This window comes from Staurois parvus, unplaced genomic scaffold (genome assembly GCF_062004578.1).
Source record: "Staurois parvus isolate SC_StPar_1 unplaced genomic scaffold, SC_StPar_1.0 ptg000122l, whole genome shotgun sequence".
NCBI lineage: Eukaryota > Metazoa > Chordata > Amphibia > Anura > Ranidae > Staurois > Staurois parvus.
The window spans coordinates 6,740,171-6,767,406 of NW_028317918.1; the positions used below are offsets into that span (position 1 = coordinate 6,740,171).

General features: G+C 41.2%; 1 protein-coding gene across 2 annotated transcripts in view; it reads left to right on the forward strand.

Moving 5' to 3' along the window:
• The window catches only part of LARP1B (La ribonucleoprotein 1B), a 65,704-nt gene extending 41,836 nt beyond the window's left edge, over positions 1-23,868 (forward strand). For both annotated transcript variants that reach the window (XM_089672195.1, XM_089672197.1), the window contains exons 10-19: positions 929-1,101; positions 1,209-1,565; positions 7,273-7,399; positions 7,671-7,801; positions 11,656-11,762; positions 13,259-13,419; positions 16,451-16,595; positions 18,996-19,105; positions 19,185-19,312; positions 20,059-23,868. In XM_089672195.1, the coding sequence (XP_089528321.1) occupies positions 929-1,101; positions 1,209-1,565; positions 7,273-7,399; positions 7,671-7,801; positions 11,656-11,762; positions 13,259-13,419; positions 16,451-16,595; positions 18,996-19,105; positions 19,185-19,312; positions 20,059-20,208 (1,589 nt within the window). In that variant the 3' untranslated portion in view covers positions 20,209-23,868. The remainder of the gene's footprint in view (positions 1-928; positions 1,102-1,208; positions 1,566-7,272; positions 7,400-7,670; positions 7,802-11,655; positions 11,763-13,258; positions 13,420-16,450; positions 16,596-18,995; positions 19,106-19,184; positions 19,313-20,058) is intronic.
• The last annotated feature ends 3,368 nt before the right edge of the window (positions 23,869-27,236 follow it).

A 27,236-nucleotide genomic window follows, 5' to 3' on the forward strand; every position in this document is an offset into this window, starting at 1 on the left:
CTAGTGGGAAATTCCTGGATGAAGGTTTTGCTTTCAGTATTTACACATTGGATAAATGCTGTTAAAGCTAAACTACATCTTTTGGTACACTTTACATAGTTTGTCTGCCAGGCTTAAGCCAAACAAACTATGTCCCTCACTAACATGGGAGGCCACTGGATGTGCTGTATAAACTGAATGTAGCTGAGGCTACAAACAGCACCGAGTTCCAGGCGTGAGCCGAGACCTTCCTGTCTCAGACCCGGAACACAATAGTCTGTCTGAGCAGCTCTCAGCCACACATAGAAAGCAATGTATTCTATCAATGAATACAAAGCTTCATCTGATCATCAGCCCATCTTTAGTCATACACATACCAGGGCCAATTTTAGACTGGAGCCAGTTAACGTACCAGCATGTCTTTGGTGTGTGGGAGGGAACCAAAATACCCAGAGGAAACCCACGCAGGCACTGTGAGAGCATGCAGACTCCAGGCAGGTGGTGCCCCCCATTTTTGTATAATACCAGCTTGAAACACTATGATTATTTATTTTATTTTTTTATTCTCAACTAATACTGTATAGCAACACTTTGACGTAATGGGCAAGTTACTACTCATTGTGGTGAAAAATGTTTTCAAATCTATTTGGTGCGATATATATATATATATATATATATATATATATATATATATATATATATATATATCTCTAGGTCTCTGATATAGTATCTATGTTCTGTAAACTGCGATGCACTTCTGGTGTAAGGTTTTTATACTGCATTTTTTTTTTTTTTTTTTTTTGTAACTACAGTGTTCTCCAATAAAGTATTTGTTTTCATGCAGAGAAACAAAAAGCCATAGTAGATTATGAAAACAGAAGCATGTCCAATTCAGAAATGCTGTAGTCGGATTTTTAAAATACCTGTTTCTTCTCCCTTTTCTTCCTAGGATCTGCTCCTAATTCTCCTAGGAAAGGAAGTCTTCTCTTTCCAGAAAGAAGTTTAGAACCCAGCAACCTGCAGACAATGTCAAAAGGTTTATCTGCCAGTCTGCCTGATCTGGATTCTGAACCATGGATTGAAGTAAAGAGAAGACACAGAGCTTCTCCCACAAAGCCAAAGGTATACAGATGGTTTGAATATTTAATGTCTTAATTTGCTGGGTTTTCACTTCGAAATGAACTGTACTATATGGTGTAGCAGAGTCATTGAAACGTGTCCCATTACAGGAAGCAGAGACCTGTCCAGTAACTCCAAAACAAGCGACTGAGGAAGTGGAGCAAGAAGAGCTAGACTTCATGTTTGATGAGGAGATGGAACACCTACAGGGACGCAAAAATAACTTCACAGACTGGTCTGATGAAGACTCGGATTATGAGATTGATGATCAAGACCTGAATAAAATCCTTATTGTCACACAGACCCCACCTTACCTTAAGAAGCATCCAGGTGGAGATCGTACAGGAAATCACACTTCACGAGCCAAAATTACATCTGAACTAGCCAAGGCTATTAACGATGGGCTGTACTATTATGAGCAGGACCTATGGATGGCGGATAGTGAAACAGATCACCTAGCATTGAAGGTATTTTTCACTCTGTTTATTTGGAGTAATTTACAACCTTAACTTTACAAAGTAATATATTTCTCTGCAGTAAAATCAAATGCAGCATGTTTTACACTGATTTCTTGTAATTTTTCACATGGAAATTTGATTGACATCACATTTTAGGCCTCATTCACACGGGTGTACTTTAGGTGTACACCCATGCATGGCCTGTGTGTGCCCACGCAGGATATACAGGTATTCCATGCATCCATGTGCAGGCCTCTTCATGTCTCTCTGCTTCCTTCTCACATTAGTGTGCTCTGTCCTCAAATTGTCCTTGCTTTACCCCTCCTCTCTACCCCACAACGTATATATCTCTCCGTCACTCCTACCCTCTTGCTATTACTGCACCCATTACAACCAACAAATACTGAACCCACATGCTGACCTAAACAGCAGGGCAGTGAGATATGTTCACTCATATACATACTGGTCCCATCTTATTTTCCACACCCTCCTTCTCTCAATCCTGGCTTTCCATTTTCTAACTGCAGTCCCTATATCTGGCACCCTTCCTCCTCTGGCAACAGCTGCGTTATACTTAATTTCTATCCCCTTCCTTCCCAAAATCGGCCCCCCAATCTCATGTGCCCTCTCTGTCTGTAATAACATCACATCTGTGCATGACCTTTTTATCTCCCATTGCTTTAACATGCTTCCCATTACTGAAACCTGGCTTCAAGATTTTGACTCTCCTGCTGCCCTCTCCCATGATGGCCTCCAGTGGACTCACTCAAACCCAGTGGACAGAAAGGAGGTTTAGTTGGATTCCTTCTATCCCCAGTGAGCACCTTTCAAGTCCTTCCTGCCCCTCCCTCTCTATCTTTCTCTTCTTTCGAGACGCACTATATTTGTCTTTTTTCTTTAATTTCTCTGAGGATTGCAGTGATCTATCAGCCTCCTGGACCAGTATCACGCTTTTTTGAAGACTTCTCTGCCTTTCTCTCCTCTGAAATTCCTACTATCATTCTTGGTCACTTTAACATCCCCTGTTAATATCAACAGCCCGGCTACAGCTAACCGTAACCTCATCCCACAATAGACACGCTTCCACTCACTCCGATGGTAATACCCTTGACCTTATATTGTCCCATCTCTGCACTGCTGGCAACCTCACCAACGCTCTTTCCTCTCTGTAATCATATCCTCATCCGTTTCACAGTATCCTTGTCTGCAACCAACTATCCCTCCAAGCAGCAAACCATCACTTGTAGAAACCTTCACCACTTTAACCCTTCTCTTCTCTATTCTGCTACTGGCCACCTTTATGTTAAAATCTCTCACTTTTCCTGTCCTTACCTGGCCACCTTGATCTACAACAGTTCAGTCTCATCCTCACTGGACACACTTGCTCCTCTAACTACATGCAGAATTGGGCCCCGACCATTACAACCTTGGCAAACTGATGACACCAGAAATCTGAAGAGACATTGCCATGCTCTTGAGCGACTGTGGCATAAAACCAAATCCCTGCAGGAATTTACCCTATATAAATCTGCCCTCCTAAAATACAATTCCTGCTCCATGCTGCCATGCTTTGTCATGGTTATCATCCAGTCATAATTGTCTCTTCTATACCTGTTAACTCTTTGTCCCCCACCCCCTCTACCCACTAACTCACTCACTTCTCAAGAGATTACCCATCACTTTAAAAAAAAAAAAAAAAAAAGATTGATGCAATATGGAAGGACACCTCCACTATACAGATATCTTCCCACTTAACATACCTTGTCTTAACAGCACATTTCCTCTTTTGAACCAGCTACTACTGAAGAGGTTACCTAAGTTTTCTCAGATGCCCACCTAGCCAATTGTCCTCTGGATCCTGTTCCCTCATAACAATTACAGTCACCTTCTTTTTTTTTTATCCTATGCTCTCACATCTTCAATCTCAACCTCTCTACTAGCACCTTTCCCCTCCCCTCTAAAGCATAGTTACACAGTTTGGCTGAAAAAAGACAAAGGTCCATCCAGTTCAACCGTAAAAAAATGTATAATCCTTCACCCACAGTTGATCCAGACGAAGGCAAAAAACCAGCAAAGCATGATGCAATTTGCTCCTGCAGGGAAAACAATTCCTTCCTGATCCCCCGATAGGTAATCGGATATTCCCTGAATCAACTTTACCTATAAATGTTAGTAACCAGTTATATTCTGTGTATCCAAGAAAGAATCCAGGCTTTTTTTTTTTTTTTTAAAGCAATCCACTAAGCTGGCCAGAACCAACTCTTGAGGAAGACTATTACACATTTTCACAGCTCTTACTTTGAAAAAACCTTTCCATATTTGGAGATTTAAATCTCTTTTCCTCCAGATGTAAATAGTGCCCCCTTGTCCTCTGTGATGACCTCAAGTTGAATAACTCTACACTGCGTTCACTATATGAACCACTGATGTATTTATACATGTTGATCATATCCCCCCTTAATCTCCTCTTCTCAAGAGAATAAATTCAGTTCCTCTAATCTTTCCTCATAACTGAGCTCCTCCATGCCACTTATCAGTTTGGTTGCCCTTCTCTGTACTTTCTCCAGTTCCCCAATGTTCTTTTTGTGAATTGGTGCCCAAAACTGAACTGCGTATTCCAGATGAGGTGTTACTAATTATTTGTACAGGGGTAATATATCTCTCTCTCTCTCTCTCTCTCTGGAGTCTATACCTTTTTTAATACAAGAGAGGATTTTGCTTGCTTTAGAAACTTGGCATTGCATGCCATTATTAAGCTTGTGATATACCAGAACTCCCAGATCCTTCTCCACCATTGATTTCCCCAGTTGTACTCCCCCCTAGTATGTATGATACTTGCATATTCATAGTCCCTAAGTGCATAACCTTACATTTATCAACATTAAACCTCATTTGCCACATAGTTACCCAATTAAACAGTGCATTGAGGTTGGCTTGTAAGTTGGAGACATCCTGTAAGGACGTTATTCCACTGCACAGCTTGGTGTCATCTGCAAAGACTGAAATGGGATTTTTAATCCCAGACTCTATATCATTTGTAAATATATTAAAAAGTAAAGGTCTCAACACTGAACCTTTGGGTACACCACTGACAACCCTAGACCATTCAGAGTATGAATCATTAACCACTACTCTCTGAATATGATCTTTTATCCTGTTTTCTGTTCGTTTACATAAAGCATGCAGAGATCACTCCCATACTTAAAAAGCCCTCACAACCGGAACAAATTAAGACCCATCCAATTTCAATCATTTACCTCTAATCTTTTAGAACACTTAGTCTAGAACTGCTTGACCTTCTTGACCCCTTAGTCTGGTTTTCACTTGCAGCACTCCACAGAAACTACTCTACTAAAACTCATTTACTGACTGCTAAATCCAATGGCCAATAGTTCTTCTATCTATCACAGCACCTTTCAGTGTTTCCTAAAACTCTGCTTCCTCCTCTCCGCTTCCTCTGTCTGTAGGGGTTCCCTAAAGCTCTGTTCTTAGACCCCCCTCTCTTCTCTATTTAAACCTCCTCTCTTGGTCACTTTTATAACCTTCCATGGCTTCCAATATCACCTCTACGTCTATGAAACCCAAATGTATCTCTCTGCTCCTCACCTCACCCCTTCAGTCTCATCTCGCATTTATAACTAACATATCAGCAAGGAAGTTGCACCACTTCCTTTAAATCTCTCTGAAATCAAGCTGATACTATTCCCCCCACTCGTGTCCTTCATGACTTTTCCATCAAGATCAATAATGCAAGTATCGGTTCCTCCCCTCACACTGGGGTGCTGTCAAAAGCTTGTAGACTTTACCTCCATAACATCTCTGAAATTCTCCCCTTTTAACTAATGAAACCACGAAGCTACTCCTTCACTCCCTTGTTATCTTTCTTGCCTTGACTATTGTAACTTTCTTCTCCATAGGACTACCTCTCCATAGGCTATCCCCTCTTCAATCTATCAAGAATGCTGATGCCAGACTCCTCTACCTTACCAACTGTTTTGTGTCTGCCACCCCTCTCTGCCAAACCCTCCACTGACTTCTGTTTTCCCAGCGAATTAAATTCAAAATACTAACATAAATCATTTCACAACTTTTCCCCAAGCTATATCACCCAAACCATCCTCTCTGCTCCTCTCAAGGCCTCTTGCTCTCCAGCTCCCTTTTCTCCTCCTCTCATTCTCATCTCCAGGACTTCTCCAGAGCCTCTCTCCTCCTCTGGAACTCCTTACCTCAGTCTATCTGGCTGTCTCCTACTCTGGCTGCCTTTAGGCGATCCCTGAAAACTCATCTCTTCAGGGAAGCCTATCACACCTCCAGCTAACTGAACTTTTATCACTTTCATCAGCTCATCCCCCAGTTATAACCTTTTCTACCACTTGCCCCACCCTATTAGATTGTAAGCTCTTATGAGCAGGACCCTCTTGTATTTTATTGTATTGTAACGTTTCCCTTTATATTGTATAGCTCTGCACAAACTGTTGGGGCTATAGAAATCCTGTATTCTAATGATAATAAAAATATTGGGAGCAGTGGCTGCGTGGACACAACTGCTACTTCCAATTTTTACATCAGTGCATGTCCCTGAACTTTCACGGTCTGCATTCGGGGACACGCGTGTGCATGGCAAACACGGACCTCTCATGGTTGTATGCTTAAGTACACCCATGTGAATGAGGCCTTGACTAGCTAACTAAAATCTGTGGAAAAGTGTATAGTGGATACATGAAGCAAAAATAAGGGCTTATATACAGTATCTCACAGAAGTGAGTACACCCCTCACATTTTTGTAAATATTTTATCTTTTCATGTGACAACACTGAAGAAATGACACTTTTATACAAGCTGTGCACTCACTACTTTACATTGTAGCAAAGTGTAAATTTGCTGTCCCCTCAAAATAACTCAGTACACAGCCATTAATGTCTAAACCACTAGTAACAAAAGCGAGTACACCCCTAAGTGAAAATGTCCAAATTGGGCCCAATTAGCCGGTTTCCCTCCCCGGTGTCATGTGACTCGTTAGTGTTACAAACTCTGAGGTGTGAATGGGGAGCAGGTGTGTTAAATTTGGTGTTATCCCTCTCACTCTCTCATACTAATCATGGGAAGTTCAACATGGCACCTCATGGCAAAGCACTCTCTGAGGATCTGAAAAAAAGAATTATTGCTCTACATAAAGATGGCCTAGGCTATAAGATGATTGCCAAGACCCTGAAACTGAGCTGCAGCACGGTGGCCAAGACCATACAGCAGTTTAACAGGACAGGTTCCACTCAACAGGCCTCGCCATGGTCGACCAAAGAAGTTGAATGCACGTGCTCAGCGCCATATCCAGAGGTGGTCTTTGAGAAATAGATGTATGAGTGCTGCCAGCATTACTGCAGAGGTTGAAGGGGTGGGGGGTCCTTGTGTAAACTTTGGCTAAAATGTAAACTGCATTCAATGAATGGCAATGGGTGGAGTAATCTGTGCATATCGCTCACCCCATGTCCCTGTTATGTGTTTCCACTATTAAGCATTGACTGCATGAGGTCTAACTGTAGATTCATCTACTAAAGCATCCCTCTTTTGCAGCCTTTGCATGTTTTACACTATTGGTTTGACTGCAGTGCTAGAAGTAGTTCAGTCATAAAGATTGTTGTTTGACATGGTTTTATGTAGTGATCATTTGTTTTTCTTTTTGTTTTTTTTTTGTTTTTTTTTTTCTCCCAAAATTCAGCAAGAAATCGAAAACTTCAGGAAGTTAAATCTCATCAGTAAAGCAGAGTTTGACATTCTTGCACCAGAGCTACCAGTTCAGCCAAATACTGATGAGTCCCCACCAAATATTCCCACGTTTCCTCAAGGTAACATACTCTAGACCAGTGTTTCTCAACTCCAGTCCTAATGGACCCCCAACAGGTCATGTTTTCAGGATTTCCCTCAAATGAAACAGCTGTGGTAATTACTAAGGCAGTGAAACTGATCAAATCACTTGTGCAAAATAATGGAAATCCTGAAAACATGACCTGTTGGGGGTCCATGAGGACTGGAGTTGAGAAACACTGCTCTAGACCTTTAATTTGATTTGTTTTGTAAATCTCAAGCGCCAAATCCTGATTCTTTCCCTACACACAGGTGTTCCAGAATCTCCTGTATCTGTACCTGCTAGAACGCCTAAAACTCCCCGTACTCCACGCCTACAGGATCCCACCAAGACACCACGCTTTTACCCTGTGGTAAAGGAAACCAAATCCATGGATAACCAGGTGAAGCATGAAATAATTCTAGTCTGTTTGCAGATCTAAAGCTGCAGTTGATCTGTAGGATTGTAAAGCCTTTGCAATGTGTGATTCAGCAGGGGAAAAAAAATCCCTGAAGTGTTTTCTGTCCTCTTTTCAGTTCAGCAGCATCCTTTTAGTAAACTGGTGCTAAAAAGTGAAAAGCATATTCATGTAGGTCTTCTCCTCCTCCCTCCATTCCTCCTCCTCCCTCCATTCCTCCTCCTCCCTCCATTCCCCCCTCCTCCATCTCCATTCCCCCCTCCTCCATCTCCATTCCCCCCTCCTCCATCTCCATTCCCCCCTCCTCCATCTCCATTCCCCCCCCTCCTCCTCCTCCATTCCCCCCCCTCCTCCTCCTCCATTCCCCCCCCTCCTCCTCCTCCATTCCCCCCCCTCCTCCTCCTCCATTTCCCCCCCTCCTCCTCCTCCATTTCCCCCCCTCCTCCTCCTCCATTTCCCCCCCTCCTCCTCCTCCATTTCCCCCCCCCCTCCTCCTCCATTTCCCCCCCCCCCCTCCTCCTCCATTTCCCCCCCCCCTCCTCCTCCTCCATTCCCCCCCCCTCCTCCTTCATTTCCCCCCCCCCTCCTCCTTCATTTCCCCCCCCCCTCCTCCTCCATTTCCCCCCCCCCCCCTCCTCCTCCATTTCCCCCCCCCCCCCTCCTCCTCCATTTCCCCCCCCCCCCTCCTCCTCCATTTCCCCCCCCCCCTCCTCCTCCATTTCCCCCCCCCCCCTCCTCCTCCATTTCCCCCCCCCCCCCCTCCTCCTCCATTTCCCCCCCCCCTCCTCCTCCATTTCCCCCCCCCCTCCTCCATTCCCCCCCCCCCCCCTCCTCCATTTCCCCCCCCCCCCCCCACTCCTCCATTTCCCCCCCCCCCCCCCCACTCCTCCATCTCCTCCTTCCCTCCCTCCCTCCCTCCCTCCCTCCTTCCCTCCCTTCCTCCTTCCTCCCTCCCTTCCTCCTTCCTCCTTCCCTCCCTCCCTCCCTTCCTCCTTCCCTTCCTCCTTCCCTTCCTTCCTTCCTTTCCTTCCTTCCTCCCTTCCTTCCTCCCTCCCTTCCTCCCTTCCTCCTCCAAAAAAAAAAAAAAAAAGAGGTATTTAACTAAAATAGTCCAGGCTGCAGTGTGGCTAGCCATAAAAAAGAAAAGGTATTTAAGGATGATAAATCTATCCTCGTATTCAAATTTGTCCCTTGCGAAGGGTTTGCAAAAACTATAGAAATTAGGCTGGCCATACATTATACAATTTTTCTTGTACAATTTCCTTTAGATTTACCTTCAAGAATGCGGTACAAGGGCCTGCCTGATTGGATACAAATTGAAAGTGTTTAGGTTTTACCTCATATTATATGGTTTTTGGTTGGTAAATTGTTTAATGCATAAGGCTAGCCTTATGCCATTCTTTCTTAGCTACTGACCTAGAACTTTCCGCTTGTGCTGGATGAATATGTATGTATGTGTGTGTATATATAGATGTGTGTGTGTGTGTGTGTGTGTGTATATATATATATATATATATATATGTGTGTGTGTATATATATAAATTATTATATAATTTTTTAATTTTTTTTTTTACTATGCGGGAGGTTTTGATTTTACTTTAAGGCCAATTAACAACCCCAGTGTTGTGATAAGAGCTCCACCACCCAGCAAAGGTATACAGTACCCTGTGCGAATAAGCCACCAAAGATGAAATGCCACAGGCTACCTGTACTGTGATCTCAGCCTTTATGCAGTCTTCTGGTGGAGGAACCAATTACAGATGCAAAGGATGATGATGCTTCTAAGAAATATAAACCATAAACAATGCTGCGCTACATTCAAACTAATTTATGTGAATGTGGAATCCAACATCTCAATTCAAAAATGTGACAATAATAATGACTATATAAATCTATACGTGCTTACTGATAATCAAAATATCAAATAAATCACCCAAAAAGATGAGAAACACAAAACTGTATCTATATGTATGTGCATAAATATAATTAAATCACACGTGCATATTGTGAAGTGAAAAAATATAAATAACCATAATAATGGTACACGCAAAAAACAAAAGTCCAAAAAATAGAATGTTGTAGGTGAACAAAACAGTAAACGGTGTTTCCAAATGATACTGTAAGTGACCACAGGTGAAACAAATCGTGCAGGTATCTGGGTGTATATAGATCTTATGAATCCAACCACCTTCTGGATTAGCCTCTCACCTCATCCCTTCGACCCTTGCGGGTCAAAGAGCAGTAATGGATCCCTCTCACAGATCCTCCAGGCACCAAAGCACTCCAAAACCGCTTTTCAGGATTTAATATTCCCACTCAGGCTCTTTTCCAGGAAAAGTTGAAATATCAATCTCTCAGAATGAGACAAAGGAATCCTCCCATAGTGTAGTATATTTATTATACCATAGGAACATATAATCTTTTATAAAAACGAACTTACGTAGCAGCCAGTCCACATTAGAACCTCATGCTTTCAGATGATTTGTTTCACCTGTGGTCACTTACAGTATCATTTGGAAACACCGTTTACTGTTTTGTTCACCTACAACATTCTATTTTTTGGACTTTTGTTTTTTGCGTGTACCATTATTATGGTTATTTATATTTTTTCACTTCACAATATGCACGTGTGATTTAATTATATTTATGCACATACATATAGATACAGTTTTGTGTTTCTCATCTTTTTGGGTGATTTATTTGATATTTTGATTATCAGTAAGCACGTATAGATTTATATAGTCATTATTATTGTCACATTTTTGAATTGAGATGTTGGATTCCACATTCACATAAATTAGTTTGAATGTAGCGCAGCATTGTTTATGGTTTATATTCACTTGATCACTGGTATATGATTTAATGCTAGCAGCTTCTTTGGGGTTTATACATTTATTTATTTTGGTTTAATTATTTTAAACACACATTTGGAGCGCAGGAGGGTCACACCACTATTGCTTCTAAGAAATGTTGACTGCAAAGTAAAAATGATTACCTTTGTTGAAATGCAGACAAGTGTTTTTCCTTCTGAGATCATGTTACCACTATAGTGAAATCTCTTTTGAAAATTGTATATAGGGGTGTTTTATAGCAAGCGCCATTTGTTAGTAAGGTTTAAAGTGATTGTAAAGCTTTGATTGATTTGTTTTTTTGTTTTTTTTTAGTAAAATAACAAACCTTTCATACTTTGTGCAATGGTTTTGCACAGAGCAGCCTTGATACTCCTCTTTTGGTCACCCCCGCCACTGCTCTCGGCTCCACCGCCCGCCAAGTACCCCCATAGCAAGTTGCTTGTTCTGGGGGCAATCATGCCTGCTTTCTCCTGAGCCCTTCTTTGTGTGTCTTATGGGGCCCCGCCCCTGATCATTATCACTGGCTTTGACCGCAGGAGGAGCTAATGGCTCGCGCTGGTGTGTCTGAGCCAATGTGGTGCAAGAGAGTGGAGTTTGCTCTCATGCATATCGCTGGATCGAAATCGGGCTCAGGTATGCATTTAGGGGGGGTTTCAGGGAAGCTGCATGCAGAAGGTTTTTTTACTTCATAAAATGCTGTAAGCTAAAAAAAACCTTCCGTTTTTACAACCACTTTAAATCTCCCTCTAACAGTGTTAGTTTGCCCCAACTCCTGCCACTGTTGGTTTGGTTGGATGACTTGGTCTGCATGTAGATGTACTGAAAAATATAAATGAGATTTGGGGAAAAATGTAATTTAACATATTGAATACTGTTATTACATATACTAACCTCATACCATTGTCTGAATACAGTCATAAATACAGTACCAAATTTGTCATAAAGGTGGAGTTGCACTTGAAATAATCAGCCTGTTGTGTTTTGTAGACCCCAAGAAAGAGAAAAACCCGGCACAGTTCAAATCCACCTGTGGAAAGTCATGTTGGATGGGTAATGGACGTCAGGGAGCACAGACCGCGGACTTCATCAGTGAGGTAAAATGCAACACCGCATTTTTACCATTTCACTCATTAACATTGTTTTTTTTTTTTTTTTTTTTTTTTTCTTACATGCCTGTGATTTACAGTTCAAAACCATAAACTCCATTCTTTTCATTTACCCATACTGTACTATCAGAATAAACATTGCGGTGACCAACAAGTAATTGTGTTGGGCTAAGTAAATGTTGCTATCATAGAGCTGTGTTTTGGAATCTGACGTCTGAAGAACCTTACATCCACGTCTCTGTGTTTGACCACGTGTGAGTTAACCACTTCGAGTCCAGACACACTAACCCCCTTCCTGTCCAGGCCAATTTTCAGCGCTATCACACTTTGAATAACAATTGCACGGTCATGCAACACTGTACCCATATTAATTTTTTTGCATTTTTTTGAGACAGGTAAAACTTTATTTTAGTGGTATTTATTTACCACTGGGATTTTATTTTTTCGCTATATAAATGAAAAAGTGTTTTTCTTATAAAATTTAGCAAATCTTTCTTCATAAATATTGGCTAAAATGTATTCAGCTATCTTTTTGTAAACAAAATAACCCAAATTAGTTTTATAATCAAAAATGTATACTTTTTCCCAATTTATTTATTTTTTTTACATTATTTGTTTTTGTTTTTTTAACATACCATCACTCTAGCAGTACAGTGTCACTGAACTACTTGTAGGGGATGATGAAGATATTTAAATTTTTTTTATTTTTTTTATTTTTTACAATGATTGCTTTTACACCCATAAAGGCTATAAAAACAATTTCTCCTTCTCTCTGGCTGCATTCTTGCAGCCATTGAGAAATGCTATGAGAGCTGTAATTTGTACATGGTACAAGGCTGTTGTGATCATTCACAGATTTCACACGTAGTAAGCAATGATGTCAGGCAGTGACATCTTGTTTACTATTATTCATGTGATCACCGATTGGCCAATCAGGGATCACATGAATTGGTACCTCACACAGATCGGTCCTCTGGACACAGCGGCACCAGATCGTGGTGCCGCCCGCTCCCAGGGAGTGCGCACAGGCAGTGAATGCGGGGGCCGTTTATAAACGGCGACCCGCTTCGGCACTGCTCCCGTCCAGCCATTTATGTACATGGGCTGGACGGGAAGTGGTTAAGATCCACATTACTGATTTACATCCCAGAATAAACCATTTTAAACATTTTTTTTTTGCAAGAAATGCAAATCGCTGATCCCAAACAAGTATGGAGCTTGAGAATTCTGACTTGAGCCATTACTTGCTGCATTTTTGTTTCAGCTCAGTGACCCAAAAGTTACAAAGCCAGAGACCGACAACTAGCATTTTCAGAAGGTGGTCATCAATGAGAGACCACATGTTTGTTCCAGTAAAGGTTTCCTTTAGAATTTGGCCACATCAGTTGTATAAATGGTCTCAGTGTAGTGCAGATGTGAAAAAAACTTGAATTGCTTACTTGCCATTGTGTACTGCAATCTCACGTTCTATGGCTTATTTGCAGCAGTTCCAATGCTTCTCCTTCAGAAGGCACCCCACTTGTTGGAAGCTATGGGTGCACCCCTCATTCATTACCCAAGTTTCAACATCCTTCTCATGAACTGTTAAAGGAGAATGGATTTACACAGCAAGTGTACCACAAATATCGTCGGAGGTGCCTAAATGGTAAATATGTGTTTAATAACTTTAAACAGAGATTTTCCGGGCTTCAAGATGGAGAAGAGGGAAACACTTATGGAAATTCCAGAAAATGTGAAAGTTGTGTGAAGGTTCAAAACTGTTTAGCTGTTAGTACTTTGAGCAGCATTGACATTTTTGCTGGCGTTCTATGTTCCAGTTTTCACAGGTCGGCTCCATATGTCATGTAGTGTAGACTTCCTTTCCTATAGGGATGCTGATGCTAGCTGGTTTATCTGGGTGACAGCTTAAAACCGCAGTCCTTTTGTGTTACTACTGCAAGATGTGTCACATGCGACTGCCTTATGTGCCTGGAAAAAGCTGAAGCCCTTTACAATTGAAGTTATTTGTGCTAACCACATGTGGAAAGCAGGAGGAAGCATTACAGGATGTTGGTGTATTTACTAATCACATGGCTTGTAATGTTACAGATATAAATTAGTGCCTTGTCTATGTAACAGAGCTGAAAGCACATAGAATTAAAACAAAACTTAGAGTAATAATGTTCTAATGTGCTAGAAATGAATTGCCAGTGTCAATGCTTTACTTCAAGCCTATGCAAGACAGGGCACCAGCAAGGTCATTTCTTAATACTGACAACTAGTATTACTTGGTTATTAATTGATCAAATGGCATTTACAATAGAAATGTCTGTACCCCAGCATCAGCCCTCCAAACCTAGCTATTAGGGCTAAATCCTGGGTCCTTTACAATGGCAGAGATCCAACACTTGCAACTCCCTCCCACCACACGTATTCCTATCAGTCCATTGTTGTAATGGGCAACTTTACTGGCTAATATGAATGTGCAGGAGGCAGGAAAAGGGTGGATACACTTTGGCACCATGGGGAAATGTTGAAGCTTTGTCAGAACAGCTAATGATCTGTCTGTGACCACAGGGTTTTGGAGAATTCTGTAAGTCTGCTCTTTTATATCTGAAGCAAAGTCCCTTTAAATTTATTCTAAGTCTTCCATGACAAGCATGCAGCCAGTAAAATTTTATTGCAGTAAGGACTCCTAATCGACATATTGTACCAGGTCAGTCACTGAGAAAATCAAAAGGCTGTTGGATCTGCATAGCCGATAAGGAACTAGCATTCTCAGAAGAAAAGGTTAGCAACAGTAATTTCTGTATTTTCTCATTGGAAGTGTTCCCTACCAACAATAACTGACAACTATTACAACTATACAGAGTAATCCTGTAGACCCCTTTAGGCTCTTTTCTATTTTGAAGATCAGCTCTTTGCTGGTTCCATGCTGGTGTTCACAGGCAGAAGTGATTAGACTGTCTTCAAGTTACCAAAACGAAGTTAGGTCAGAATAGGAATAATGAAGAATATTAATCACTGAAGAGCCGAGCACAATCCCAAAATCTTTCCCAGTCTTTCTGATAGGCTTTTTTTAAGTATGGGATATTTAATTCTAGTCTATTTCAATTCTTGTAGGCAACAGTGGGATTCACCAGAAGTTAGGTAAAAAAAAAAAAGTATGTATAAAGTGCATGTTAAGGGCAAAAATGCATTCGAGTAACATATAACAAATAAGAGAAGTGTATTGTTAGGGTTCACATACCCTCAGAAATATGGATGTTTGAAATCTGTATCTGTATTTTATATAGTTCTTTAAAGACACGGATACTTATATTACCACTGGTAACTGTTGTCCTTTGCTATTTACAAGATGTAGTATCCTAAAATAAAGAAGCACATGTCAAGCACAAGAAATTTAATCTCCAAACATGGAAAGGTTTCTTCACAGTGAGAGCTGTGAAAATGTGGAATAGACTCCCTCAAGACTTGGTTCTGGCCAGCTCAGTGGATTGCTTTAAAAAAGGCCTGGATCCTTTCCTAGATACACAGAATATAACTGGATATTAACATGTATAGGTAAAGTTGATCCAGAGAATATTTGATTGTGTCTCGGGGGATAAGGAAGGAATTTCTTTTTTTCCCAGCAGTAGCAGATTGGTTCATGCTGTGCTGTTTTTTTTTTTTTTGCTGTCCTCTGGATCACCTGTGGGTATAGGATTATAACTTTTTTTTTTTTTTAATGGTTGAACTGGATGGACTTTTGTCTTTTTTTCAGCCAGACTAGCTACATAACTATGTAATTTACATGATCCAGTGACCTTTTTACATATATACACATCCGTAATTGTATTCTACTATATGACTTGTTTAATTTCAGAGCTCTAATTGTCGTACCCCATATACATTGGCGGTTTGTTTATCAAGCAAATTGGTGACAGACGCAAATTAATTTATTTTATTTATAAACCTCTACAAGGTTTTTATGCGTATTTGTGGCTTGACCCCCTAGAATTCCAGCTAGCCAACTAGGACATAGATGCACAAGTCTGCAATAGACTCGGCAATTAAGATTTCTCTCCAAACAAGTGAACCATTAAAAAGTGCTCCAGGGCAGGTTTTAAGCCTGTTGCATATGGGAGTTTTTACTGTTCTCAATACAGGTGCATTGCTGTCTATACAGGGGTTAGTACAGAGAGGTAAAAATAAGGCTACATTCACATGGCTGTGACACAGCCCTGAAAATTTTTACTGATCAGAAAGGCAAGGAACAAATGTTCTTGCGTAAATAAGAGCCATTTTTTAATGCATAAAAATTGTCACTTTTTTTTTTTTTTTTTCAATGGCGTATGCGTACCTGTGTGAATGTCTCAACTTAAAACAATGTAGCTGTATTGAGATCCATAAATATAAAATGGGTGTAATGCGGTTGTGTGAATGAGGGTTAAAATTAGAAAGTGTTATGTTTTGAGTGCAGTAATTTACACACACGGGTAAATGGCAACTAGAAAAGGATGAAGAATTTTACCCATGCATTTGAATTGCGGAACGTTGTACTCAGGATCTTGTGGACAGAAAAATCCTGAGTAAAAACATCCGTAAATGATTATGTTCGTGTGCATGAATATTGTAAATCTGTCTCGCTGCATCTACCCCATTGTGTGACAGAATTGATAAAAGTGCATTGAATCATTTTCTTCTTTTGTTTTTAGAGAGAAAAAAATTGGGAATTGGTCAGTCCCCAGAGATGAACACTCTGTTCCGCTTCTGGTCCTTTTTCCTCAGAGATCACTTTAACAAGAAAATGTATGAGGAGTTTAAGCAAATCTCTGTCGAAGATGCCAAAGAAAACTACAGGTAACGTGAATCATCTAACTTGTATTCTTCTGAAAAATGATCAATTGAAATAAACCTTAGATCAGCCAAATCTCACTTCTACAAACAGGATTTTTTTTACCAAAATGTAATGGTTTGTTGATTTGTTGTCTGCTATATTGGCTGTGTGCATTCATTTGGTGCTGCAGTAAAATACAATGAAACAAACATCAGTAGTTATCCGTATAGAAAAGCAGTTACCTGGCCTATCCTATGTATTGCTGTGTAATTTGCCGTTTACATTTTAAGGAGATTCACACACAAGTCGGCAATGGGCTCAGACCAGTCATGTTCTGCACAGTAGTGTGTTCTGGTGGGGCAGTCAGTTTTCTATGGGTTCATTTTTAGAAAGTACAGTGCCGACATGCAGAACTTCGCCAGCCTGGTTGTTGATTTCTAAAAGAACATTGCTCTGCTTGTATGCAGCAGCCTCCCTAAAGTGCCCTGTGCCAGGAGAAAAATGCGCCTTTCTTAGTATAGCAGAAGAGATGTCTGGCTCACACATGAATCCTCAAGTCTACACTCTAGAACCACGTTAAGAACCACGTTTTTTTTTTTTTACCAGCTGTTTGTATAATAAAAGAGAAGTGTTACCAGAGCTTTTTTTGGCCATACTTCTCTTCTGGGTCACAGGACTGCATTTTATTTCTGCATTCCTGTGACCAGTATTCAGCCAACTGCAGGATAAAGTTCTTTGTCGGCTGATGTCATAAAGCTGGTCCAGTCTCTGCAGGGATCCTGAGAATGTCCACCCAGATACCCGACCAGCAGCTGTCTCAGCCTCTTAGTGCGTTGCCCCCTCCACAGCTACGTGCTCCAGTGAGCACTGAAGGGGTAGAGCAGAGAGCAATGATTGATGATCACCATTCTGTGCTCAGTGAAGATCAAGAACTGAGTGATCGGCAGTCATGTGATCACTCAATTCTCAGTCTCGGGTTTCAGGCTGGGGGGGTCAGCTACAGTATCAAGCGAACACTCCAGCCATATAGGTGAGTATATATGTTTGTTATCCCACATTTCTCCTTTAAAGCAGAACTCCTGAAAAGTTCTTTTTAAATCTGTAGTGTAAAAACAGCTTATAGCAGAGTTCAAGTCACACTGTTAAAAATTAAAACTCAGCAGCTACAAAAACTGTAGCTGCTGACTTTTAATAAAACAGCCACTCACCTGTCCCACGATCCCGTGGTATCCTTCCCGCATCCTGTTTCACCAGCCGTCTGGTGTTCCAGGCACTGGCATATTCATTGTGGGCACCCAGCTGTGACCGCTTGCTGCTTCACAGCTGGGTGCCCACTGCGTATGCATGAGTAGCACTGCGCTTCCTGAATGGTCCCGTAGTCTTCTGGGACCTGTCACAAGTCCCAGAAGACTACAGGGAGGGAGGGTGGAGGACAACTTCCACTTCCGATCGCCTAGGCGATCACAGCGGAAGTGGGAGCAGGTACCTGTCAATTTTGGGTACCCACTCCCCGAAGGTGCCAATCCTTAATGGGGAGCGGGGGACCAGTCGTTAAAGCGGAACTTCACTTCAAGTCTCTGGAGTTTTATGCTATTTTTAAAAGAGACGTATGGGCAATGCTTTTTTGGGTCATTCTTCTCTTTTGCTCTCCTGTGACCCAGAATCAGCCAATAGTATTATTTATTTATTTCAGGTACTTATCTAGCGCCGTCAATTTGCACAGTGCTTTACATATATATTGTACATTCTCATCAGTCCCTAACCCTCAAGGGGCGTACAATCTATGGTCCCTAACTCACATCCATACATACACATACTAGGGCCAATTTAGACAGGATCCAATTCACCTACCAGCATGTCTTTAGAGTGTGGGAGGAAACCACAGTACCCGGAGGAAACCCACGCAGGCACAGGGAGACCATGCAAACTCCAGGCAGGTGGTGCTGTGGCTGGGATTCGAACCAACGACCCTAGTACTGCCAGGCGGAAGTGCTAACCATTTAGCCACTATGCTGCCCTACCATTTAGCCACTGTGACATCAGCCAACAGAGGGCTTTAGCCTACAGAGCTGCTTCAGGCTTTGGATGAATCCTGACCATATTGTTGTGATCCACCTGGATATGTTGACGACCCATGTCACGATCTGATGGTATACCTAAAAGGAGATTGTACAAACAACTATGTATTAAAACGACCTGTCTAATTGGATATAAAGTTATTGGGCAGATTAGGTGGATTGTGAAATTATTTAGTTTTGTTACAAATTAAGGATACAGACCGGTTGTAAGGTGTATGGTGGCCTCCTTTAACAATCCTGCACTCCTATTATACCAAACTTTACTGCTGTACTATACTACTGCCCTACTGTACTATACTACACTCTGTACCTTTCGGTCATTTTTACTTTTATACTTTTTTGCAGGTATGGCCTGGAGTGCCTTTTCAGGTTCTACAGCTATGGACTTGAAAGGAAATTTAGACCAGACATATTTAAGGATTTTCAGGAAGAAACTCTGAAAGATTATGAAACTGGTAGTAATCTCTACTTGTGCCATAGCAAACTGTTTTATTTTGTCCTGCCATATTCTGAACTTTTATTTGTCACAATCAGGTCAACTGTATGGACTGGAGAAGTTTTGGGCCTTTCTTAAATACTCCCAATCCAAAAACCTGTCTGTAGATCCCATACTGCAGAACCACCTGAGCAAATTCAAGAGACTGGAAGACTTCCGAGTTGATGTAAGTCATTCACTAAAAGCTGACCCAGGCCTATAAAGCAGATGGAATTGGTAACAATTGTAACTTAGCACTGCATAGTGCATTTGGAAAATTTGGTTTAAATCATGGGTCTGACAGGATCAGGCTAAAGTTTATAATCTTCTTGCATATGGTCTTGATAAAAAAAAAACCGCAACATGCAAAAGATCTCAGGTCACAGAATACTGCTGCGTTATTTCTAAGAGCCCAGGTCTGCATGTTCGTTTTTCTGGTGGACTTGATCAGAAGCTTCATGCAGCTCTATGGGCAGGCTGATGTAAACGGTCTTGTGTCATTTTACACCCACCTACCTTTTGTGTGTCCAGGTCCAGGAAAAAAAAAACAAAAATAAGGTTGTTTACCCAGACCTAACTGTGGATCGAAGGTAGCTTGATGTAAATGGATACAAGTCCATTTACATTCTGCCATCCATAGAGCTATCAAAGGTCCTTCCATCTCAGCCGGACACAAGCTGAACAGGCATGGATGTTTAAAAAAAAACCCCAAAAAAACCAAAAACATAAATCTGTCCCATTCAGCAGGGGACAGCCACGGATTTCAGTAGCAAAGTGAGGCACTATGTGTACACAGGGCCTCAGTTACAGTTGGGGCCCCAGGTCCAGCCCCACCATGACTGGATGATATCCTTTCAAATTGCATGGGGTAATGCTATTTTATAACCTGCAATTACTTTTTGTTATTTCTGTATATATCCTTTGTGTCCTCAGCCTCCGTTAGCAGAAGAGTCAGGACGCCGCAGACATCCATCTAATTCAGGACATGAGGACACCAGCCGTCGAAGGCATCGTTCAGGCTCCTCCAAGGCCATTCATACCACTAAACATTCAGTGGTCAGTCACTCTCAGGGCCCCTCTTAACCTGTGATCCCAGGAAGCTCTTACCATCCAGGCCGGTAATGTCCTCTTCAGTAATTATGGGTACTTGAGAAATGGACTCAAGGTTTTATGGCCAAACCAGCAGATTGGTCGGCAGTATTACAGGGACATCAGGTGAACTTTGAAGAATGATGCGATTTATGTCAATGCTATGAAGTGGGATGTGATGTATCATTGGCTGGGAGAAGAGAAAGCATTGTTATAGAAAGGTATTTGATAGTGTTCACAATGTGCATTCCTAGTTAATATGCAATTAATGGAATGCCTTATTTTCAACTAGTGCTCAGATACCATTTTGAAACAAGCCATTACCCTGCTTTGGTCAACTGGGCCTGGTTACAAACCTATGTGTAGAATTGTAAAAATTGAAAAAAAAGCACAAAAATAACATTTTATGCATCGCAATTATAGATCTATTTTTAAGCAGCCATTCTAGGGGAGGCAAGGGGTTTGCTGTGTATGGATGTTTCACGTCTTCTAGGAGCCTTTGTCACAGAGAACTACTTTCTTTTTTTTTTTCAGTATGACTTCATGAATACAGTGAAAAGGAATATTATCCTATTTTCAGCATACATTAGTACTTGCTATCGCTACCTTGTTATATATTTTCTAAACTTTGCTAGTTTTTGCTATCACATTTTTACGTGATGTTCCTACTGCAATTAATATGGTTTAGAGAATAAGCATTGAGCAGATTTTAAGTGTTCATTTTGCCAGCAAATTTCAGGAAAATATACTGTATATATAATTTCTTTCCTTTTAGGAAAACCACGTCTTATATTCTGAAATAACATTTCAAAAGACAGATCTATGATGTTTGTTTTAATCAAAGCATTTTAGAAGCATGATTCTTTGGTACAGTTCTTGGTTCTGTTAAACTTTTAAATGTTTTGGTATCCAATAGAAAATTGAAGATCCAATAGATCTTGCCAGAAGGGTTGACTGACTGATAGGAGTTCAATAATGGCAGCTTAAGGGGCTAACTGCGGAGCATGGTTGACACTTGTGATTGCAGCACTGTGATATGCTGCTCTTCTGTCAGTACTTCAGGCCATTGCTTAAATGGTGGCAGTAAATTTCAGGCCATTTAGATTTACGTGACAGTGTCTGCTGAACTAAAGGTGCTAAAGAATTCCCTTTTATGTATATAAAATTGCTTGAATTATGCATTGTAACGTCTGTCTTGTGAGCAGTGACCATCACAGGAGATGTTTACAGTGCTTTGGGAGCCGCACTATTTACAGTGGTCTGTGGTGCCTGCTACTGTTTATTAGTGATGGAATCGCAGTGTTGGAAAGTGTGCAGGTTCAGAATTTTTAAGATTTTTCAGAAGCGGGTGTTGCAGCCTGTTCAGAATGCGACCATTGCAACCCTTGCTTCACAGGTACAGATATCAAGTGCCCATATTATAAATATTCCCCTGTAAGGCTTTGCTCATATGTGATTTAGTTTGTATATTAGCAAACGTGGATTTTATGACGTTTTCTGCAAGATTTTCATTAAACTCAGAGCAGTTTTGTTGAAGCCTTTAAAGAACTCTTTCGCTGCAGTTTGAGAATGTTAAATAATGGGACTTAATACAAGCATTGACTGTCACTTTAAGGTTTTATGTACACTGGGCGATTGCCCAGCTCTCCTGAATGCCTTTCTCCTGGCAGGAGAGAAGCCGCACCAAAACACGTCTAAAGCCATATTTTTGTAAATGTGTTTAGGCAAGTTGAAGCCTAATGAAGTCTGTTAGCATCTTGTTTAAAGTGATTGATAGTTACCACTTCTATTATGATCTGTATTTAACAAACTAAAGCCAAAGAGCTCTTTACAGACCTCAGCAAAGCTTGCTAAAAGCTGTGCAAATGCTTTGTAATAGTTTGCCGTATGCATTGCTCCTATACAAGCTGAAGCCGTGTAAACGAGGCCTTGGTGCTACTAGAATCCCCAGAATAGAGGGTTGAAACAAACCATTTACCCCTGACAAGAGGCAACTTTAGTTCATTTATGTAAAGCCTTTATCCTAAAAGGAAAAAAAATGAACTCCAGCTAACACCTTTTTAAGCAGTTAAAGCAAGAGCTTGAACTGTCCACATCCCTGTTAGTCTAGTTCATCTAACAATACCCTCTCCCCATATTGACAGTACTGCTGTCTAAGGGCGTCTTTGTTGCTCCTCCACGTGTAGCGGAGCCACCCTAAGACAGGAAATGTATTACTATCCAGATCACCAGGCAAAGGAAAAAAGCCTAAAAAGAAAACCAATGCAGACATCAAATTTAAAGATTAGTGGTAGGTTGCAATAATATTACATTTTTGTTTTTGGGTTTAGTGCTGCGTTAAATGTTCTGCAGTTCAACGTTTTAGACCCTTCTGACCTTTCAAACAGATCTAACAATTTGCATCAACATTTGATAGCTGTCAAATATTGATGCAAATTGTTAAAAACATTAGTATTTAACATTTGCAGCAACCAACTACAGGAGAGAGCATACAGTATATATTTTAATATTCAGTGGTGCAAACAAGTGTTGATGGGTAACATTTTGTAGACTGGCAGAAAATAGAAACATAGACATGCAATTCTGTAGCAATGCAGAGCAATACAAAGCAGCATGCTGGTGCTGACAGGGAAGAGATCTGTATTGTTTACATACAGACCTCTCCCCTGTCAGTGTTCCTTGGCGATCGCTGGGTGCCATTGGGGAATCTTCAGCCGGGACCCAGAGATCGACTGCTGTAGCTGGTAGGGTGGCGCGCCCCCTACCTGGGGAATACAAAATCGTGTGTGTGTGTGTATTTTCCGCTGCCCTGTAGCCGTAGTTCTGCTATAGAGGAAGCATGCCCTCCCACCTGGAAATACAAAATCAAGTGTGTGTGTGTGTATATATATATATACATGTGATTTTGCGCAGCCCTGCCACCCTGTAGCAATAGTTCTGCTATAGGGTGGTTGGGAAGCGGTTAAAGTCATCTAGCAACCTATTCACCTATGGATCTGATGGCAACTACAAAAAAATGTGCACGGTTACTAGTGTAGGAGGCTATTGAGGTCTAGAAAACATCCAGCTTCTGTAGGCCAAATCCAATCATGCCATCTTTATTGGGACATTCTTTTTACAGCTTCGTTGGTTCATGCTTTTTATAATTGTAAAGCTTCAGGCTGTTCGATCTAGGCAATGCAAACTGCAGTAATATACAGTAACTAAAAAATTGACACACTTGATCACAATAAACAGAGATCTGATTGGTTGCCGTGGATGTCTACATTTTGCACTACCTTTTTATTGAATGACTTTTATTCATTGAGAATCATTTTTGTTGGCTAAAACAATCTGCAGATGTCATTTTTTACAGCAAGTTAAATATATGTTTATTGGAAATCTCACAGCAAATGCTGGTGAATAATTAGGTCTGTGTTAATTTATGGATGGGAACTAAATAAACACACTTCTTTTGATAAAAGGTTTCATTAGCATATTGGTTCTTGTCTTCTCACAAAAATGATGCAAGTATAATTTATTTCTATTTACCTGTATGTAAAGTATCTTACAAAGCTGGGGTGTTTTCTTGCTTTGCAACAATACATGTAGACATGTGAAATTGTGGCATTTTTGTATTTTATAAAAATAAAAAAAATATATTTTTATGTAAAATGCTTTGTGTGTGGTTTCCTTTGCAAAGTACAAACTCTTCCATGATATTGGGAACAAATACATGCCAATGTTGGCTAGAAGCCACCAAGATCAATGAGTGTTGCATACGATGTTTGGGTTGGCACAATGCCAGTGGTGAATACAGATGTGTACATTGTGGCATCCAGCTCCTTACATCCTTTCCCACCTTCCTACTGCTGTCACCTTTTTTGTAGAGGAAAAAAAAGGCAAGATGAATATGGCTTCTTGTGGGTCTAATTTAGGCATCGCATTGGAAAATACAAGTTTGTTACATCTGAGGTCAAATGTTTTTAAATACCCCATATTCTTACAATCAACAAGAAAGATGCAAAATACTCCCTGCATCACATCAAAACGCTTCTTCCCATGTGGTCACATCATCTACCCTCCACATTCCTATAGTCATATTTGTGTTCCCCCTTGTAAGATGGTGCTAATGTGTATTTCTGAATTAAATATTTGGGCATGTGGAACCTCAACCCCAAGCATGTTTCATTTAAATTTGTTTACTGTTGATTCACTACCTCTGCTGACTTGCAACCTGTGACCCAATGCACTATTTAAAACAACCCTGGCAGGTAAATATGGATGGACAGACAGATACCCCCCTGACAGATACCCCAAATTAAATTCATGTTCTTTTTTTTCCCACAAATTGAGCTTTCTTTCCGTGGTATTTGATTGCCTGTGCGTTTTTATGTTTTGTTTTTTTGTGCTAGTAAACAAAAAAAAAAAAAAAAGATTGACAATTTTGAGAAAAAAAACGATATTTGTGACTTTGCTATGTCCAGTAAAACAACTTAAAAAAATCAAATTTTGTCATAAATTTAGGCCAAAATGTATTCTGCTACATGCCTTTTGCTAAAAAAATAAATCCCAACACATGTAAATGAAATGGTTTGCGTGAAAGTTATAGCGTTTATAAATGGCGGTATAGATACTGGGATTTTTTTTTCATTTTCACTAGTAATGGCGGTGATCAGCTACTTAAAGCGAGACTGACTTGGTGTCCCTGACATCCCCAGTGATCAGTGCTACAATAAAAAAAAAAAAAAAAAGCACTGACACTGTACTAATGGCTGTGGCAGGAAGGGGTTAACATGGGGGGGTTAACTGTGTGCTGGGAGTGTTTTTACTAGGGGGTGGGATGTGTGTGATTCAGTGTAATCACACTGCTGTGGATGGCTGTGCAGCCTGCCTGAGCTGACAGGAAGGAGGACTGTTGGTAAACAAAACAGTCATCCTCCCTGCCAGAGATCCTCAGAAATCACCGGGCGCTGGCGAGTTATGATTGGCAGCTGCGAATGCCTGCACGCCCCCTACCTGGAAATACAAAATCACGTGTGTGTGTGTGTGTGTGTGTGTATATATATATGTGTGTATGTATATATATATATATATATATATATATATATATATATATATATATATATGATTTTGCGCACCGCTGCCGCTCTTTAGCAGTATTTCTGCTATAGGGTGGTCTGCAAGGGGTTAAGCACCACACTTGCCAAAAACAATTTCCTTTCATTTGACTGATCGGCATACAAAACATAATTCACTCATTCACCGTGGTAGCTCTTTCTCTGATTGGCTCTTCACAGCAACAATTGTTATCCACTAGACCGCAGCAGTGCTTCACCAGGCAGCTAGTGTGAATCACCGTTGCTAGCACCATCCACAGCCTCATGGATGCTCACCAGAGCCTCAGAGCAGGACCATTCTGTGTGTGCAGCAAAGAGGAAGTTCCACAGGGTAAGGAGGGGCTTCTTTTGAAGCACATTTCCGAAATGCATGGCAAAGCACACATTTTTTTGTTTAGAAACGCACAGGTGTGAATGGAGCCTCCATTGTTCTTATGTAAACACATTAATTTCACTTTGAGTCATTCACACCTAACATAGTGGGACCTTACATTTTTTTTTTTGGCTTGTTTTTCCCACGATATGGATAGCACAATCCATTGATTTCAAAGGGCTACCCTACATCCAACAAAGGAGCTCATGGGACATTTTGGTGTATTTCGGTTTGTACCTTCCTTCTTTTTGTTTTTTTAGCAGCTGTGGTGGCCTACATTGACAACCCAGGCAAATACACTCCTGGAGAGATGGCAGAGATGCCGTACAACATATATTGCCAAAAATATTGGGACGCTTGCCTTTACGTGCGCATGAACTTTAATGGCATCCGTCTTAGTCCTTAGGGTTCAATATTGAGTTTGCCAACCCTTTGCAGCTATAACAGCTTCAACTCTTCTGGGAAGGCTGGTCACAAGGTTTAGTAGTGTGTCTATGGGAATGTTTGACATCCGCGCCTGAATTCACAAATGCGCTTCTGGAAGAATGGTCAGAGTGGAGACTGCAAGCCAGGCCTTATCGTCCAATTCACCCCAAAAGGTGTTCTATTGGGTTGAGGTCCGGACTGTCAAGTTCCTTCACCCCAAACTTGCTCATCCATGTCTCTTTTGGGCCTTGCTTAGTGCACTGGTGCGCAGTCATGTTGGAACAGGAAGGGGCCATCCCCAAACTGTTCCCACAAAGTTGGGAGCATGAAATTGTCCAAAATATCTTGGTATGCTGATGTCTTTAGAGCTTCCTTCACTGGAACAAAGGAGCCAAGCCCAACCCCTGAAAAACAACTCCATACCCTAATCCCCCCTCCACCAAACTTTACACTTGGCCCAATGGGTTTGGTGGTTGCCAGGAGAGCGGTACTTGCCTGACTGCAGACATGTCCATTGGATTGCCAGACAGATGCGCGATTCGTCACTCCAGAGAACATCTCCACTGCTGTAGAGTCCAGTGGCAGTGTGCTTTGCATTGCACCTGGTGATGTAAGGCTTGGTTGCAGCTGCTCCGCTATGGAAACCCATTCCATGAAGCTCCAACGAAGTGCTAATCTGAAGGCCACATGAAGTTTGGAGGTCATTAGCTATTGACTTTGCAGACAGTTGGCGACTTCATGTGCTAACCCCATTCTGTTGTTTTATGTGGTCTACCACTTTGTGGCTGAGTTGATTTTGTTCCCAGTTGCTTCCACTTTGTTACAATATCACCAACCGTTGACCATGGAATGTTTTTAGTAGCAAGGAAATTTCATGGATGGACTTATTGCACAGGTGGCAACCTATCACGGTACCACGCTTGAATTCACTGAGCTCCTGAGGGCGACCCATTCTTTCACAAATGTTTGTAGAAGCAGTCTGCATGGCTAGGTGCTTGATTTTATACACCTGTGGCCATGGAGGTGATTGGAACATCTGAATCTAATGATTTGGTAATTGTGTGTGTGTGTGTGTGTGTGTGTGTGTGTGTGTGTGTGTGTGTGTTCAATGAGGTCAGCTGGTG